The sequence below is a fragment of the Entelurus aequoreus genome, linkage group LG02 (genome assembly GCF_033978785.1).
Source record: "Entelurus aequoreus isolate RoL-2023_Sb linkage group LG02, RoL_Eaeq_v1.1, whole genome shotgun sequence".
In the NCBI taxonomy this organism is placed as follows: Eukaryota; Metazoa; Chordata; class Actinopteri; order Syngnathiformes; family Syngnathidae; genus Entelurus; species Entelurus aequoreus.
The window spans coordinates 93,667,557-93,686,903 of NC_084732.1; the positions used below are offsets into that span (position 1 = coordinate 93,667,557).

The following is a 19,347-nucleotide window of genomic DNA, read 5'->3' on the forward strand; positions in this document are numbered from 1 at the left end:
TCTTAATCGTATGAAAACTATTTTGTTAATGTTATTTAATGTGTGTTATTAATGTATTATTCACAATCAGACGCGTCACAAAGTTCACTTTTCCAAACAACAACAACAACAACAACACTACTACTCATGGCAGACTCCATGACAGCCAGCCAACAAAGACTACTTTGGGACAAATGATTATATATTTTTGAGCCTGAATATAAGGAGGATGACCTACAAACAGACCCAGCTTCAGTGAAACACTACGCATCATGCAGCATAATTGCTAAACACAAACTACTGTATGAACGTATTAAAACAATCACTTATTGTACAACGTCTGCTCTCACTGGGATGCCGACTGATGGGATGTTTATATCTTCCAGCACCGGACTTGTGTCCCCTGTTTAAATGGAAAATTCATTATAACCCTCTGGTTACAAAAAAAATAGGAGCAAACAAGTCTCTTTTTACGTCTTCTTTGTGATGTTTTCAGGTCGAGACTAAAGTTGACCAACTTCTCGATTTATGGCCATATACCCTTCTACTACACAAGTATGATTTATAATCTTGAATTCACTTTGACCAACTCCGAGGCGACGCAGCAGCTCAATACGCCAATAGCTGCATTACAATGTGCCACGTTACAAGAAGTAGTTCCTCTGCTTTAGCTCGTATAATAACAATATCACCGATCCGTGGTTGTTATGTAGGTTTACCACATGTAAATAGAGTATTGTTGGCGGTTTTGGGATGATTTTTTTAGAGGGTTTTACAGACTGAATAAATGGCTGCATTGTTAGCCGCCTCTTGCTAGAGTTTTTTTGTGATTTAGAGTCAACAAAAATGGGGATTGGTAATGATAGGTTGGTTTGTAAAATCTTAAGAATACATTTTATAAGCAGTACAGTCAACAAAAAAGTGCCATTTTTATGCAATATATGCTTCTAACCCAGTGGTTGTCAAACTGTGGTACGCCAGAGAATCACTTAATTGAATATTCAAAGCCAGTGTTACTGTTCAAACTGCGGCGCAAAAGCAAAAATATTAAATATACTTGTTAAATAAAACCTCCGTCTCTTTTTTTAACGAATACTTAGGCCTACTACGCTACTGTATTTGAATGTTGGCGGTACTTGGTAGAGCCGAGTGTTGGTGGGAAAAAAAGGTAGTGAACCACTTTTTGTAAGCCATGAGAGACTTTTGATATAGACAAAAAAAAATAGTCCATCCATCCATTTCCTACCGCTTGTCCCTAGTCAAATTGTGTAAACGTATCATTGCATTTCCTTTGACGCATGTTACCGGTCCTCTGACGTAAGCCCTCTGTAAAAAAAAAAAAAAAAAGAGCCACCAAAGTCACCCGGCAGACCCTCCGCCATTGTCTCATTGGCGCGCTCCACGCAGGATCTCCCACGGAGCCGTCGGCACATGTTTCTAGACGCTCCTCAGGTACGTTGGAAAATACTTTTTAACCTTTTTGTCATAATATTTACCTTTTTTTTTTTGCAAGTCTAACGTGGTCGCGGAAGAAGTCACGTCTACGTGCGTAATGCGCCAAATTACGCACGGATTTGGTTCATTACAAAGTAACGCAAACATAATTGTAACCACTCTTTTATTTTTAATAACTTCTTTTAAAATCAAATGTCTTGTTTTATGTGTTTTATGAGCATTTTTTTCCCCACATTTTAATGCGTTTTATGTATTTGCGTAATTGTGACATTCCGTCCCTCATTTGATGTACAAACCATGTTTTATTCTTTACGCACATGCGCGCGCGTACTCGCACCCACGCAGGTCCTCCGTGCGTCCTCGCTGCGCGGCCATGACCATCCACGTGGAAGGACTGGTGGCCATCGCGGTCTTCTACCTGCTCATCCTCTTCGTGGGCATCTGGGCGGCGTGGAAGAACAAACACTCGGGGGAGGCGGAGGGCACGGACCGCAGCGAGACCATCATGGTGGGAGGCAGAGACATCGGCTTGTTCGTCGGGGGATTTACCATGACGGGTAATTATTGATTTACTTTCACTTTCACTTCTGAAATAACATGTTTTGTAATTATTGCAATACACATATTTATTTACTTTCACTTTCACTTCTGAAATAACATGTTTTGTAATTATTGCAATACACATATTTATTTACTTTCACTTTCACTTCTGAAATAACATGTTTTGTAATTATTGCAATACATATATTTATTTACTTTCACTTTCACTTCTGAAATAACATGTTTTGTAATTATTGCAATACACATATTTATTTACTTTCACTTCTGAAATAACATGTTTTGTCATTTTTGCAATACACATATTTATTTACTTTCACTTTCACTTCTGAAATAACATGTTTTGTAATTATTGCAATACACATATTTATTTACTTTCACTTTCACTTCTGAAATAACATGTTTTGTAATTATTGCAATACACATATTTATTTACTTTCACTTTCACTTCTGAAATAACATGTTTTGTAATTTTTGCAATACACATATTTGTTTACTTTCACTTTCACTACTGAAATAACATGTTTTGGTTTTGAGGAGTTTTGTTGACACGTTTGATTTAGATGGACGCCGACGGCCAGTTCATTAGGTACACCAGCACAACAATTATCTACAAACTACTATTACATTAAACCTCGTTAAAATAAATGTATATGTTTTTGTTAAAATATAATTTTTGTTTGGCCCCCCTGGTCGTTGTCAATATTAAAATAGCACTGCTGTAAACATTGGCATTCGTGCCATTACGGTTTAGTTAAGTTATACAAGTTGTAAATATAAGCGATTGTAATATACATTTTTCTGACTAGTGACGTCATACACCCCCCCCCCGCCCCCACCTTGTCAAAATCCCCCCCAAAGTTGTCCCGTTTGTTTGTGCTGCAAAACTAGTTTGTTCTTTTTGTTATTAACGTTATTTAATGTGTGTGTTATTATTCACAATCGCATGAAAATTATTTTGCTATTAATGTTACTTAATGTGTTATTATTCACAATCAGCCCCATTACATGAAAACTATTTTATGTTAACGTTATTTAATTTGTTTATTAACGTGTTAGTATTCACAATCGCATGAAAACTATTTTGTTATTGTTTTTTAATGTGTGTTATTATGTGTTATTATTCACAATCAGCCCCATTACATGAAAACTATTTTATGTTATTAACATTATTTAATTTGTTTGTTAACGTGTTATTATTCACAATCGCATGAAAATTATTTTGCTATTAATGTTACTTAATGTGTGCTATTCATGTGTTATTATTCACAATCAGCCCCATTACATGAAAACTATTTTATGTTAACGTTATTTAATTTGTTTATTAACGTGTTAGTATTCACAATCGCATGAAAACTATTTTGTTATTGTTTTTTAATGTGTGTTATTATGTGTTATTATTCACAATCAGCCCCATTACATGAAAACTATTTTATGTTATCAACATTATTTAATTTGTTTGTTAACGTGTTATTATTCACAATCGCATGAAAATTATTTTGCTATTAATGTTACTTAATGTGTGCTATTCATGTGTTATTATTCACAATCAGCCCCATTACATGAAAACTATTTTATGTTAACGTTATTTAATTTGTTTATTAACGTGTTAGTATTCACAATCGCATGAAAACTATTTTATTATTGTTTTTTAATGTGTGTTATTATTCACAATCAGCCCCATTACCTGAAAAGTATTTTATGTTATTAACGTTATTTAATGTGTGTGTTATTATTCACAATCGCATGAAAACTATTTTGTTATTAATGTTACTTAATGTGTGTTATTAATGTGTTATTATTCACAATCAGCCCCATTACATGAAAACTTTTATGTATTTTATGTTATTAACGTTATTTAATGTGTGTTATTATTCACAATCGCAGGAAAACTATTTGGTTATTGTTATTTAATGTGTGTTATTCATGTGTTATTATTCACAATCAGCCCCATTACATGCAAACTATTTTATGTTATTAACGTTATTTAATTTGTTTATTAAAGTGTTATTATTCACAATCGCATGAAAACTATTTTGTTATTAATTTTATTTAATGTGTGTTATTAACGTGTTATTATTCACAATCAGCCCCATTACATGAAAACTATTTTATATTATTAACGTTATTTAATTTGTATATTAACGTGTTGTTATTCACAATCGCATGAAAACTATTTTGTTATTGTTATTTAATGTGTGTTATTAATGTGTTATTATTCACAATCAGCCCCATTACATGAAAACTATTTTATGTTATTAACATTATTTAATTTATTTAACGTGTTATTCACAATTGCATGAAAACTATTGTTATTAATGTTATTTAATGTGTGTTAACGTGTTATTATTGACAATCAGCCCCATTACATGAAAACTTTTGTTATTAACATTATTTAATTTGTTTAACGTGTTATTCACAATCGCATGAAAACTATTTTGTTATCAATGTTACTTAATGTGTGTTATTCATGTGTTATTATTCACAATCAGCCCCATTACATGAAAACTTTTGTTATTAAAGTGATTTGATTTGTTTATTAACGTGTTATTATTCACAATCGCATGAAAACTATTTTGTTATTAACGCTATTTAATGTGTGTTAACATATTATTCACAATCAGCCCCATTACATGAAAACTATTTTATGTATTTTATGTTATTAACGTTATTTAATGTCTGTTATTATTCACAATCGCATGAAAACTATTTTGTTATTAATGTTATTTAATGTGTGTTATTAATGTGTTATTATTCTCAATCAGCCCCATTACATAAACTATTTTATGTTATTAACGTTATTTAATTATTTTATTAACGTGTTATTATTCACAATCGCATGAAAACTATTTTGTTATTAATGTTATTTAATGTGTGTTATTAATGTGTTATTGTTCTCAATCAGCCCCATTACATGAAAACTATTTTATGTTATTAACATTATTTAATTTGTTTATTAACGTGTTATTATTCACAATCGCATAAAACTATTTTGTTATTAATGTTATTTAATGTGTGTTATTAATGTGTTATTGTTCTCAATCAGCCCCATTACATGAAAACTATTTTGTTATTATCGTTATTTAAATTTGTTTATTAACGTGTTACTATTCACAATCGCATGAAAACTATTTTGTTATTAATGCTATTTAATGTGTGTTATTAACGTGTTATTATTCACAATTATTACATGAAAACGTATGTTATTACCGTTATTTAAAAGTTGTATGTTTTTAACGTGTTGTTATTCACAATTTTCCCTATTACATGAAAACTATTTTGTTATTAACGTTATTTAATGTGTATGTTATTAACGTGTTATTATTCACAATCAGTCCCATTACATGAAAACTATTTTGTGTTATTAACATTATTTCATTTGTATGTTATTAGCGTGTTATTATTCACAATCAGCCCCATTCCATGATAACTATTTTATGTTATTAACGTTATTTCGTTTGTTTATTAACGTATTATTCACAATCGCATAAAACTATTTTGTTATTAATGTTATTTAATGTGTGTTATTAACGTGTTATTATTCATAATCAGCCCCATTGCATGAAAACTATTTTATTTTGTTATTTTTTTAATGTGTGTTATTAACGTGTTATTATTCACAATCGCATGAAAACTATTTTGTTATTAATATTACTTAGTGTGTGTTATTCATGTGTTATTATTCACAATCAGCCCCATTACATGAAAACTATTTTATGTTATTAACGTCACTTAATTAGTTTATTAACGTGTTGTTATTCACAATCGCATGAAAACTATTTTATTACTAACGCCATTTAATGTGTGTTATTAACATATTATTCACAATTAGCCCCATTACATGAAAACTTTTGTTATTAACGTTATTCAATTTGTTTTTTTAACGTGTTATTATTCACAATCGCATGAAAACTATTTTGTTATTAACGCCATTTAATGTGTGTTATTAACATATTATTCACAATCAGCCCCATTACATGAAAACTTTTTGTTATTAACGTTATTTAATGTGTGTTATTAACATGTTATTATTCACAATTATTACACGAAAACGTATGTTATTGCCATTATTTAATGTGTATGTTATTAACGTGTTATTATTCACAATTTTCCCCATTACATGAAAACTATTTTATGTTATTAACGTTACTTAATTTGTGTGTTATTAACGTGTTATTATTCACAATCAGCCCCATTACATGAAAACTATTTTTATTTTATGTTATTTAATGTGTGTTATTAACGTGTTATTATTCACAATCAGCCCCATTACATGAAAACTATTTTATGTTATTAACGTTATTTAACGTAATGTGTATGTTATTAACGTGTTATTATTCACAATAAGCCCCATTACCTGAAAACTTTTAAGTTATTAATGTTATTTAACGTGTATGTTATTAACGTGTTATTATTCACAATCAGCCGCATTACATGAAAACTATTTTATGTTATCAACATTATTTAATTTGTTTATTAACGTGTTATTATTCACAATCGCATAAAACTATTTTGTTATTAATGTTATTTAATGTGTGTTATTAATGTGTTATTGTTCTCAATCAGCCCCATTACATGAAAACTATTTTGTTATCGTTATTTAAATTTGTTTATTAACGTGTTACATTCACAATTGCATGAAAACTATTTTATTATTAATGCTATTTAATGTGTGTTATTAACGTGTTATTATTCACAATTATTACATGAAAACGTATGTTATTACCGTTATTTAAAAGTTGTATGTTTTTAACGTGTTGTTATTCACAATTTTCCCTATTACATGAAAACTATTTTATGTTATTAACGTTATTTAATGTGTATGTTATTAACGTGTTATTATTCACAATCAGTCCCATTACATGAAAACTATTTTATGTTATTAACGTTATTTCGTTTGTTTATTAACGTATTATTCACAATCGCATAAAACTATTTTGTTATTAATGTTATTTAATGTGTGTTATTAACGTGTTATTATTCATAATCAGCCCCATTACATGAAAACTATTTTATTTTGTTATTTTTTTAATGTGTGTTATTAACGTGTTATTATTCACAATCGCATGCAAACTATTTTGTTATTAATATTACTTAGTGTGTGTTATTCATGTGTTATTATTCACAATCAGCCCCATTACATGAAAACTATTTTATGTTATTAACGTTACTTAATTAGTTTATTAACGTGTTGTTATTCACAATCGCATGACAACTATTTTATTATTAACGCCATTTAATGTGTGTTATTAACATATTATTCACAATCAGCCCCATTACATGAAAACTTTTGTTATTAACGTTATTCAATTTGTTTTTTAATGTGTTATTATTCACAATCGCATGAAAACTATTTTTTTATTAACGCTATTTAATGTGTGTTATTAACATATTATTCACAATCAGCCCCATTACATGAAAACTTTTGTTATTAACGTTATTTAATGTGTGTTATTAACATGTTATTATTCAAAATTATTACACGAAAACGTATGTTATTGACATTATTTAATGTGTATGTTATTAACGTGTTATTATTCACAATTTTCCCCATTACATGAAAACTATTTTATGTTATTAACGTTACTTAATTTGTGTGTTATTAACGAGTTATTATTCACAATCAGCCCCATTACATGAAAACTATTTTTATTTTATGTTATTTAATGTGTGTTATTAACGTGTTATTATTCACAATTTTCCCCATTACATGAAAACTATTTTATGTTATTAACGTTATTTAACGTAATGTGTATGTTATTAACGTGTTATTATTCACAATAAGCCCCATTACCTGACAACTTTTAAGTTATTAATGTTATTTAACGTGTATGTTATTAACGTGTTATTATTCACAATCAGCCGCATTACATGAAAACCATTTTATGTTATCAACATTATTTAATTTGTTTATTAACGTGTTATTATTCACAATCGCATAAAACTATTTTGTTATTAATGTTATTTTATGTGTGTTATTAATGTGTTATTGTTCTCAATCAGCCCCATTACATGAAAACTATTTTGTTATTATCGTTATTTAAATTTGTTTATTAACGTGTTACTATTCACAATCGCATGAAAACTATTTTGTTATTAATGCTATTTAATGTGTGTTATTAACGTGTTATTATTCACAATTATTACATGAAAACGTATGTTATTACCGTTATTTAAAAGTTGTATGTTTTTAACGTGTTGTTATTCACAATTTTCCCTATTACATGAAAACTATTTTATGTTATTAACGTTATTTAATGTGTATGTTATTAACGTGTTATTATTCACAATCAGTCCCATTACATGAAAACTATTTTGTGTTATTAACATTATTTAATTTGTATGTTATTAGCGTGTTATTATTCACAATCAGCCCCATTCCATGATAACTATTTTATGGTATTAACGTTATTTCGTTTGTTTATTAACGTATTATTCACAATCGCATAAAACTATTTTGTTATTAATGTTATTTAATGTATGTTGTTAACGTGTTATTATTCACAATCGCATGAAAACTATTTTGTTATTAATATTACTTAGTGTGTGTTATTCATGTGTTATTATTCACAATCAGCCCCATTACATGAAAACTATTTTATGTTATTAACGTTATTTAATTAGTTTATTAACGTGTTGTTATTCACAATCGCATGAAAACCATTTTATTATTAACGCCATTTAATGTGTGTTATTAACATATTATTCACAATCAGCCCCATTACATGAAAACTTTTGTTATTAACGTTATTTAATTTGTTTTTTTAACATGTTATTATTCACAATCGCATGAAAACTATTTTGTTATTAACGCTATTTAATGTGTGTTATTAACATATTATTCACAATCAGCCCCATTACATGAAAACTTTTGTCATTAACGTTATTTAATGTGTGTTATTAACATGTTATTATTCACAATTATTACACGAAAAACGTATGTTATTGCCATTATTTAATGTGTTTGTTATTAACGTGTTATTATTCACAATTTTCCCCATTACATGAAAACTATTTTATGTTATTAACGTTACTTAATTTGTGTGTTATTAACGAGTTATTATTCACAATCAGCCCCATTACATGAAAACTATTTTTATTTTATGTTATTTAATGTGTGTTATTAACGTGTTATTATTCACAATTTTCCCCATTACATGAAAACTATTTTATGTTATTAACATTATTTAACGTAATGTGTATGTTATTAACGTGTTATTATTCACAATAAGCCCCATTACCTGAAAACTTTTAAGTTATTAATGTTATTTAACGTGTATGTTATTAACGTGTTATTATTCACAATCAGCCGCATTACATGAAAACTATTTTATGTTATCAACATTATTTAATTTGTTTATTAAAGTGTTATTATTCACAATCGCATAAAACTATTTTGTTATTAATGTTATTTAATGTGTGTTATTAATGGGTTATTGTTCTCAATCAGCCCCATTACATGAAAACTATTTTGTTATTATCGTTATTTTAATTTGTTTATTAACGTGTTACTATTCACAATCGCATGAAAACTATTTTGTTATTAATGCTATTTAATGTGTGTTATTAACGTGTTATTATTCACAATTATTACATGAAAACGTATGTTATTACCGTCATTTAAAAGTTGTGTGTTTTTAACGTGTTGTTATTCACAATTTTCCCTATTACATGAAAACTATTTTATGTTATTAACGTTATTTAATGCTTATGTTATTAACGGGTTATTATTCACAATCAGTCCCATTACATGAAAACTATTTTATGTTATTAACATTATTTAATTTGTATGTTATTAGCGTGTTATTATTCACAATCAGCCCCATTCCATGATAACTATTTTATGTTATTAACGTTATTTCGTTTGTTTATTAACGTATTATTCACAATCGCATAAAACTATTTTGTTATTAATGTTATTTAATGTGTGTTATTAACGTGTTATTATTCATAATCAGCCCCATTACATGAAAACTATTTTATTTTGTTATTTTTTTAATGTGTGTTATTATCATGTTATTATTCACAATCGCATGAAAACTATTTTGTTATTAATATTACTTAGTGTGTGTTATTCATGTGTTATTATTCACAATCAGCCCCATTACATGAAAACTATTTTATGTTATTAACGTTACTTAATTAGTTTATTAACGTGTTGTTATTCACAATCGCATGAAAACTATTTTATTATCAACGCCATTTAATATGTGTTATTAACATATTATTCACAATCAGCCCCATTACATGAAAACCTTTGTTATTAACGTTATTTAATTTGTTTTTTTAACGTGTTATTATTCACAATCGCATGAAAACTATTTTGTTATTAACGCTATTTAATGTGTGTTATTAACATATTATTCACAATCAGCTCCATTACATGAAAACTTTTGTTATTAACGTTATTTAATGTGTGTTATTAACATGTTATTATTCACAATTATTACACGAAAAACGTATGTTATTGCCATTATTTAATGTGTATGTTATTAACGTGTTATTATTCACAATTTTCCCCATTACATGAAAACTATTTTATGTTATTAACGTTACTTAATTTGTGTGTTATTAACGTGTTATTATTCACAATCAGCCCCATTACATGAAAACTATTTTTATTTTATGTTATTTAATGTGTGTTATTAACGTGTTATTATTCACAATCAGCCCCATTACATGAAAACTATTTTATGTTATTAACGTTATTTAACGTAATGTGTATGTTATTAACGTGTTATTATTCACAATAAGCCCCATTACCTGAAAACTTTTAAGTTATTAATGTTATTTAACGTGTATGTTATTAACGTGTTATTATTCACAATCAGCCGCATTACATGAAAACTATTTTATGTTATCAACTATATTTAATTTGTTTATTAACGTGTTATTATTCACAATCGCATACAACTATTTTGTTATTAATGTTATTTAATGTGTGTTATTAATTTGTTATTGTTCTCAATCAGCCCCATTACATGAAAACTATTTTGTTATTATCGTTATTTAAATTTGTTTATTAACGTGTTACTATTCACAATCGCATGAAAACTATTTTGTTATTAATGCTATTTAATGTGTGTTATTAACGTGTTATTATTCACAATTATTACATGAAAACGTATGTTATTACCGTTATTTAAAAGTTGTATGTTTTTAACGTGTTGTTATTCACAATTTTCCCTATTACATGAAAACTATTTTATGTTATTAACGTTATTTAATGTGTATGTTATTAACGGGTTATTATTCACAATCAGTCCCATTACATGAAAACTATTTTATGTTATTAACATTATTTAATTTGTATGTTATTAGCGTGTTATTAGTCACAATCAGCCCCATTCCATGATAACTATTGTATGTTATTAACGTTATTTCGTTTGTTTATTAACGTATTATTCACAATCGCATAAAACTATTTTGTTATTAATGTTATTTAATGTGTGTGATTAACGTGTTATTATTCACAATCGCATGAAAACTATTTTGTTATTAATATTACTTAGTGTGTGTTATTCATGTGTTATTATTCACAATCAGCCCCATTACATGAAAACTATTTCATGTTATTAACGTTACTTAATTAGTTTATTAACGTGTTGTTATTCACAATCGCATGAAAACTATTTTATTATTAACGCCATTTAATGTGTGTTATTAACATATTATTCACAATCAGTCCCATTACATGAAAACTATTTTATGTTATTAACATTATTTAATTTGTATGTTATTAGCGTGTTATTATTCACAATCAGCCCCATTCCATGATAACTATTTTATGTTATTAACGTTATTTCGTTTGTTTATTAACGTATTATTCACAATCGCATAAAACTATTTTGTTATTAATGTTATTTAATGTGTGTTATTAACGTGTTATTATTCATAATCAGCCCCATTACATGAAAACTATTTTATTTTGTTATTTTTTTAATGTGTGTTATTAACGTGTTATTATTCACAATCGCATGAAAACTATTTTGTTATTAATATTACTTAATGTGTGTTATTAACGTGTTATTATTCACAATCGCATGAAAACTATTTTGTTATTAATATTACTTAGTGTGTGTTATTCATGTGTTATTATTCACAATCAGCCCCATTACATGAAAACTATTTTATGTTATTAACGTTACTTAATTAGTTTATTAACGTGTTGTTATTCACAATCGCATGAAAACTATTTTATTACTAATGCCATTTAATGTGTTATTAACATATTATTCACAATTAGCCCCATTACATGAAAACTTTTGTTATTAACGTTATTTAATTTGTTTTTTTAACGTGTTATTATTCACAATCGCATGAAAACTATTTTGTTATTAATGCTATTTAATGTGTGTTATTAACATATTATTCACAATCAGCCCCATTACATGAAAACTTTTGTTATTAACGTTATTTAATGTGTGTTGTTAACATGTTATTATTCACAATTATTACACGAAAACGTATGTTATTGCCATTATTTAATGTGTATGTTATTAACGTGTTGTTATTCACAATTTTCCCCATTACATGAAAACTATTTTATGTTATTAACGTTACTTAATTTGTGTGTTATTAGCGTGTTATTATTCACAATCAGCCCCATTACATGAAAACTATTTTTATTTTATGTTATTTAATGTGTGTTATTAACGTGTTATTATTCACAATTTTCCCCATTACATGAAAACTATTTTATGTTATTAATGTTATTTAACGTAATGTGTATGTTATTAACGTGTTATTATTCACAATAAGCCCCATTACCTGACAACTTTTAAGTTATTAATGTTATTTAACGTGTATGTTATTAACGTGTTGTTATTCACAATCGCATGAAAACTATTTTATTATTAACGCCATTTAATGTGTGTTATTAACATATTATTCACAATCAGCCCCATTACATGAAAACCTTTGTTATTAACGTTATTTAATTTGTTTTTTTAACGTGTTATTATTCACAATCGCATGAAAACTATTTTGTTATTAACGCTATTTAATGTGTGTTATTAACATATTATTCACAATCAGCCCCATTACATGAAAACTTTTGTTATTACCGTTATTTAATGTGTGTTATTAACATGTTATTATTCACAATTATTACACGAAAAACGTATGTTATTGCCATTATTTAATGTGTATGTTATTAACGTGTTATTATTCACAATTTTCCCCATTACATGAAAACTATTTTATGTTATTAACGTTACTTAATTTGTGTGTTATTAACGAGTTATTATTCACAATCAGCCCCATTACATGAAAACTATTTTTATTTTATGTTATTTAATGTGTGTTATTAACGTGTTATTATTCACAATTTTCCCCATTACATGAAAACTATTTTATGTTATTAACGTTATTTAACGTAATGTGTATGTTATTAACGTGTTATTATTCACAATCAGCCGCATTACATGGAAACTATTTTATGTTATTAATGGTATTTAATTTGTATGTTATGTTGGCCTGTGATGAGGTGGCGACTTGTCCAGGGTGTACACCGCCTTCCGCCCGATTGTAGCTGAGATAGGCTCCAGCGACCCCCGCGACCCCGAAGGGAATAAGCGGTAGAAAATGGATGGATGGATGAACGTGTTAATTATTCACAATCAGCCCCATGGATGACGTCACTAGTCACCAGTCAGAAAATGTGTTCTAAAATAATTTCAGGAGCTCGTTAGGTGTACCTAATGGAGTGGCCCCACGCGTAGGTAATAATAAAACATAATAATATTCGTTATTAAAAATGTGCTTACCGTGTTGCCTTTTTAAAATGTGATTTCAGCAACTTGGGTGGGAGGAGGATACATTAACGGCACTGCTGAGTATGTTTATCTCCCGGATAACGGCTTGGCTTGGGCACAAGCCCCCTTTGGATACGCCCTCAGTCTCGTGGTTGGTGAGTGACGCTCCACTGTAGCCGTGTGTCATCAGCGCATGTGTGTCATCCTCTCTTTAAAGGAAAACATCAATATCTACATTTAAAACACTTCCTTGTGCTCTACATAATATGTATTGGATATGATTTGGTGTACATTTCAACAGTGTCACATTTGGACTTTCCCTGATTACATGGCAACAGCTGTTTCTAAGGGACGTGGGTCGTAAACAGCCATCGCCTTTGGTTACAGAACAGTTGAAAGAAAAGGTTGTAAAACAGTTCAAACAAGCGGTTCCTGCCCTGCTTCCTCTCCTCTTTGTTGTTCTTGGGTCAGACAATATCTTTCTCTTGATTACAATACATGAAAGAAACAGAACACCTTCATGTTGATTCTCATCCTACACAGTGGAGTTTTACAAGCCGTCTGCTTGGTAGGTTCAAAGACAGCTTTTGTCTTCTCGCCGGGAACTAATTTCAACACTAAGTTTTGTGATAACTTAGATACAATTATTCTAATTATAGCATGCTTAAAGTTAGCATTAGTGAAATACTAAAACTAAAACTGAGGCACAAACCTGCTAAATTAGCCAAAACAGCTGAAGAATGTGTTTAAAATGCTAGCATGCTAACATTAGCATGCATCAAGTACCAAAACATAGATGACGTGTATATCTACAAAATTAGCTTAACAAAAAACAAAATAAGTGAGCATACTAATGTTAGCATGCTAACAGGTATCATCTGTCAGGTAACAAGGTATTTGACATTAAGGTGTATAGCTGCTAAATTAGTTAAAAAAAGCTAGAATGCTAACAGTAACATGCGTCAAGTACCAAAATATATTACTCTGAGGTGTGTACCTGAAGAATGTTTTTAAAATGCTAGCATGCTAACGTTAGCATACATCAAGTACCAAAGATATGACTGAGGTGTATATCTGCAAAATTAGCTAAAAAAAAAAAGCAAGCTGACTAATGTTAGCATGCTATCATCTGTCAAGTAACAAGATATATGACACTGAGGTGTATACCTGCTAAATTAGCTAAAAAAGCTAGAATGCTAAAATGCAACCTGTAACATGCATCAAGTACCCAAATATATTACTCTGAGGTGTGTACCTGACGAATGTGTTTAAAATGCTACAATGCTACTGTTAGCATACATCAAGTACCAAAACATGACTGAGGTGTAAATACAAAATTAGCTTAAAAAAAAAAAACTAGCAAACTAACGTAGCATGCTAACATTCGTCAAGTAACAAAATATTTGATGCTGAGGTGTACACCTGCAAAACAAGCACAAAAAAAAGATAACATGCTTGTCAGGTTCAAACACTGATGACATCTATTAAACAAGACAAGAAGCAAGGAATCAAACAGAGACAGAATAAAATTTGGCTCAGTGAGGAGAAACGCGTACACCTGTACCCTTGGACAGAGTCACCACGCTCTGACGAAAGATTGTACGCCTCCTCTTTTATTTGGACTTTCCCTGATTACATGGCAACAGCTGTTTCTAAAGGGACGGGGGTCGTAAACAGCCATCGCCTTTGATTACAAAACAGTTCAAAGAAAAGGTCGGTTCAAAGAAAAGGTCGTAAAAGAGTTCAAAGAAGAGGTGCCTGGAGGGGGGAAGTCAGGCTCTGCTTCCTCTCCGCTTTGTAGATCTCGGGTCAGGACAAAATATTTCCGTGGATTACAATGCATCAAAGAAACAGAACACCTTCATGTTGCTTCCCATCCTACACAGTGGAGTTTTACAAACCTTCTGCTTGGTAGCATCAAAGGCAGCTTTTGTCCTCTGGCAGGGCGAGCTGAACTCAATGTAACACAAAGTTGTGTGATAATTTAGATACAATTATTCTGACAATGCTAATATTCCAATGCTTAAAATTGTGCGTTAAAAAAAATTAGCCACGGGCTGCAAAACTCCTGTTTTAGGGTGACTTTTATCGTCCTTCTCGAGCAAGGGTGTCCAAATTACAAGTGTAGCCCCTGCGACGTCTTCAAATTGGCCCGTGAGACGCCATGAGTCGAATAAGAAATCTTGCATTTGCATCTTGCTGGTATCTCTCGTTCATTTTAAAAGTACTAAAATGTTGATACTGCTATTTTTGTCACCATTTAATACACATCTGTTTTTACCTTCTATCATGCTGCTAATAACCTATGCATATAATGTATTTGTATGACCAAATGCAAACAACCTTCCCTAGTCATGGTGCAAAAAAAAAAAAAAATACAAAAAAAAATACAAAAAAAAATCCAACCAAGACAAAACGTCAACAGAAATGTTCACTGAACTTTGTGGATATTATAAAAAAAAGCGTCCATTCACCATAAAAAAGTCACCATTTAATACACACCTGTTTTTACCTTCTATCATGCTGCTAATAACCTATGCGTATAATGTATTTATATGACCCAATGCAAACAACCTTCCCTAGTCATGGTGAGAAAATAAATAAATAAAATCCAACCAACACAAAACGTCAACAGAAATGTTCACTGAACTTTGTGGATATTATAAAAAAACGTCCATTCACCATAAAAAAGTCACCATTTAATACACACCTGTTTTTACCTTCTATCATGCTGCTAATAACCCATGCGTATAATGTATTTGTATGACCCAATGCAAAAAACCTTCCCTAGTCATGGTGCAAAAAATAAAAAATTTAAAAATCCAACCAAGACAAAACGTCAACAGAAATGTTCACTGAACTTTGTGGATATTATAAAAAAAAACGTCCATTCACCATAAAAAAGTCACCATTTAATACACACCTGTTTTTACCTTCTATCATGCTGCCAATAACCTATGCGTATAATGTATTTATATGACCAAATGTAAACAACCTTCCCTAGTCATGGTGCAAAAAAAGAAAAAAAAGAAAAAAATCCAACCAAGACAAAACATCAACAAAAATGTTCACTGAACTTTGTAGATATTATAAAAAAAAAACATCCATTCACCATAAAAAAGTCACCATTTAGTACACACCTATTTTTACCTTCTATCATGCTGCTAATAACCTATGCGTATAATGTATTAAATGACCAAATGTAAACAACCTTCCCTAGTCATAGTGCAAAAAAAAAAAAATCCAACCAAGACAAAACGTCAACAGAAATGTTCACTGAACTTTGTGGATATTATAAAAAAAAACGTCCATTCACCATAAAAAAGTCACCATTTAATACACACCTGTTTTTACCTTCTATTATGCTGCCAATAACCGATGCGTATAATGTATTTATATGACCCAATGCAAACAACCTTCCCTAGTCATGGTGCAAAAAAATAAAAAAACGAAAAAAATCCAACCAAGACAAAACGTCAAAAAAAAGGTTCACTGAACTTTGTAGATATTATAAAAAAAAAACATCCATTCACCATAAAAAAGTCACCATTTAGTACACACCTGTTTTTACCTTCCATCATGCTGCTAATAACCTATGCGTATAATGTATTAAATGACCAAATGTAAACAACCTTCCCTAGTCATGGTGCAAAAAAAAAAAAAAAATCCAACCAAGACAAAACGTCAACAGAAATGTTCACTGAACTTTGTGGATATTTTAAAAAAAACTTCCATTCACCATAAAAAAAGTCACCATTTAATACACACCTGTTTTTACCTACTATCATGCTGCTAATAACCCATGCGTATAATGTATTTATATGACCCAATGCAAACAACCTTCCCTAGTCATGGTGCAAAAAAAAAAATCCAACCAAGACAAAACGTCAACAGAAATGTTCACTGAACTTTGTGGATATTATAAAAAAAAAACGTCCATTCACCATAAAAAAGTCACCATTTAATACACACCTGTTTTTACCTTCTATCATGCTGCTAATAACCTATGCGTATAATGTATTTATATGACCCAATGCAAAAAACCGTCCCTAGTCATGGTGCAAAAAATTTAAAATTAAAAAATCCAACCAAGACAAAACGTCAACAGAAATGTTCACTGAACTTTGTGGATATTATAAAAAAAACGTCCATTCACCATAAAAAAGTCACCATTTAATACACACCTGTTTTTACCTTCTATCATGCTGCTAATAACCTATGCGTATAATGTATTTGTATGACCAAATGTAAACAACCTTCCCTAGTCATGGTGCAAAAAAATAAAAAAATGAAAAAAATCCAACCAAGACAAAACGTCAACAAAAATGTTCACTGAACTTTGTAGATATTATAAAAAAAAACATCCATTCACCATAAAAAAGTCACCATTTAGTACACACCTGTTTTTACCTTCTATCATGCTGCTAATAACCTATGCGTATAATGTATTAAATGACCAAATGTAAACAACCTTCCCTAGTCATGGTGCAAAAAAAAAAAAATCCAACCAAGACAAAACGTCAACAGAAATGTTCACTGAACTTTGTGGATATTATAAAAAAAACGTCCATTCACCATAAAAAAGTCACCATTTAATACACACCTGTTTTTACCTTCTATCATGCTGCTAATAACCTATGCGTATAATGTATTTATATGACCAAATGTAAACAACCTTCCCTAGTCATGGTGCAAAAAAATAAAAAAAATAAAAAAAATCCAACCAAGACAAAACGTCAACAGAAATGTTCACTGAACTTTGTGGATATTATAAAAAAAAACGTCCATTCACCATAAAAAAGTCACCATTTAATACACACCTGTTTTTACCTTCTATCATGCTGCTAATAACCTATGCGTATAATGTATTTGTATGACCCAATGCAAAAAAACCTTCCCTAGTCATGGTGCAAAAAATTACAAATTAAAAAATCCAACCAAGACAAAACGTCAACAGAAATGTTCACTGAACTTTGTGGATATTATAAAAAAAACGTCCATTCACCATAAAAAAAGTCACCATTTAGTACACACCTGTTTTTACCTTCTATCATGCTGCTAATAACCTATGCGTATAATGTATTAAATGACCAAATGTAAACAACCTTCCCTAGTCATGGTGCAAAAAAAAAAATCCAACCAAGACAAAACGTCAACAGAAATGTTCACTGAACTTTGTGGATATTTAAAAAAAAACTTCCATTCACCATAAAAAAGTCACCATTTAATACACACCTGTTTTTACCTTCTATCATGCTGCTAATAACCTATGCGTATAATGTATTAAATGACCAAATGTAAACAACCTTCCCTAGTCATGGTGCAAAAAAAAATATCCAACCAAGACAAAACGTCAACAGAAATGTTCACTGAACTTTGTGGATATTATAAAAAAAACGTCCATTCACCATAATAAAGTCACCATTTAATACACACCTGTTTTTACCTTCTATCATGCTGCTAATAACCTATGCGTATAATGTATTTATATGACCAAATGTAAACAACCTTCCCTAGTCATGGTGCAAAAAAATAAAACAAATCCAACCAAGACAAAATGTCAACAGAAATGCTCACTGAACTTTGTGGATATTATAAA

General features: G+C 29.6%; 1 protein-coding gene across 1 annotated transcript in view; it reads left to right on the plus strand.

Moving 5' to 3' along the window:
* Window positions 1-1,389: 1,389 nt before the first annotated feature.
* Window positions 1,390-19,347, plus strand: part of LOC133665035 (high-affinity choline transporter 1-like) — a 31,322-nt gene continuing 13,364 nt past the window's right edge. Inside the window, exons 1-3 of the mRNA XM_062070191.1 lie at window positions 1,390-1,431; window positions 1,780-1,991; window positions 13,790-13,903. Coding sequence (XP_061926175.1) covers window positions 1,808-1,991; window positions 13,790-13,903 — 298 coding nt within the window. The 5' untranslated portion in view covers window positions 1,390-1,431; window positions 1,780-1,807. The remainder of the gene's footprint in view (window positions 1,432-1,779; window positions 1,992-13,789; window positions 13,904-19,347) is intronic.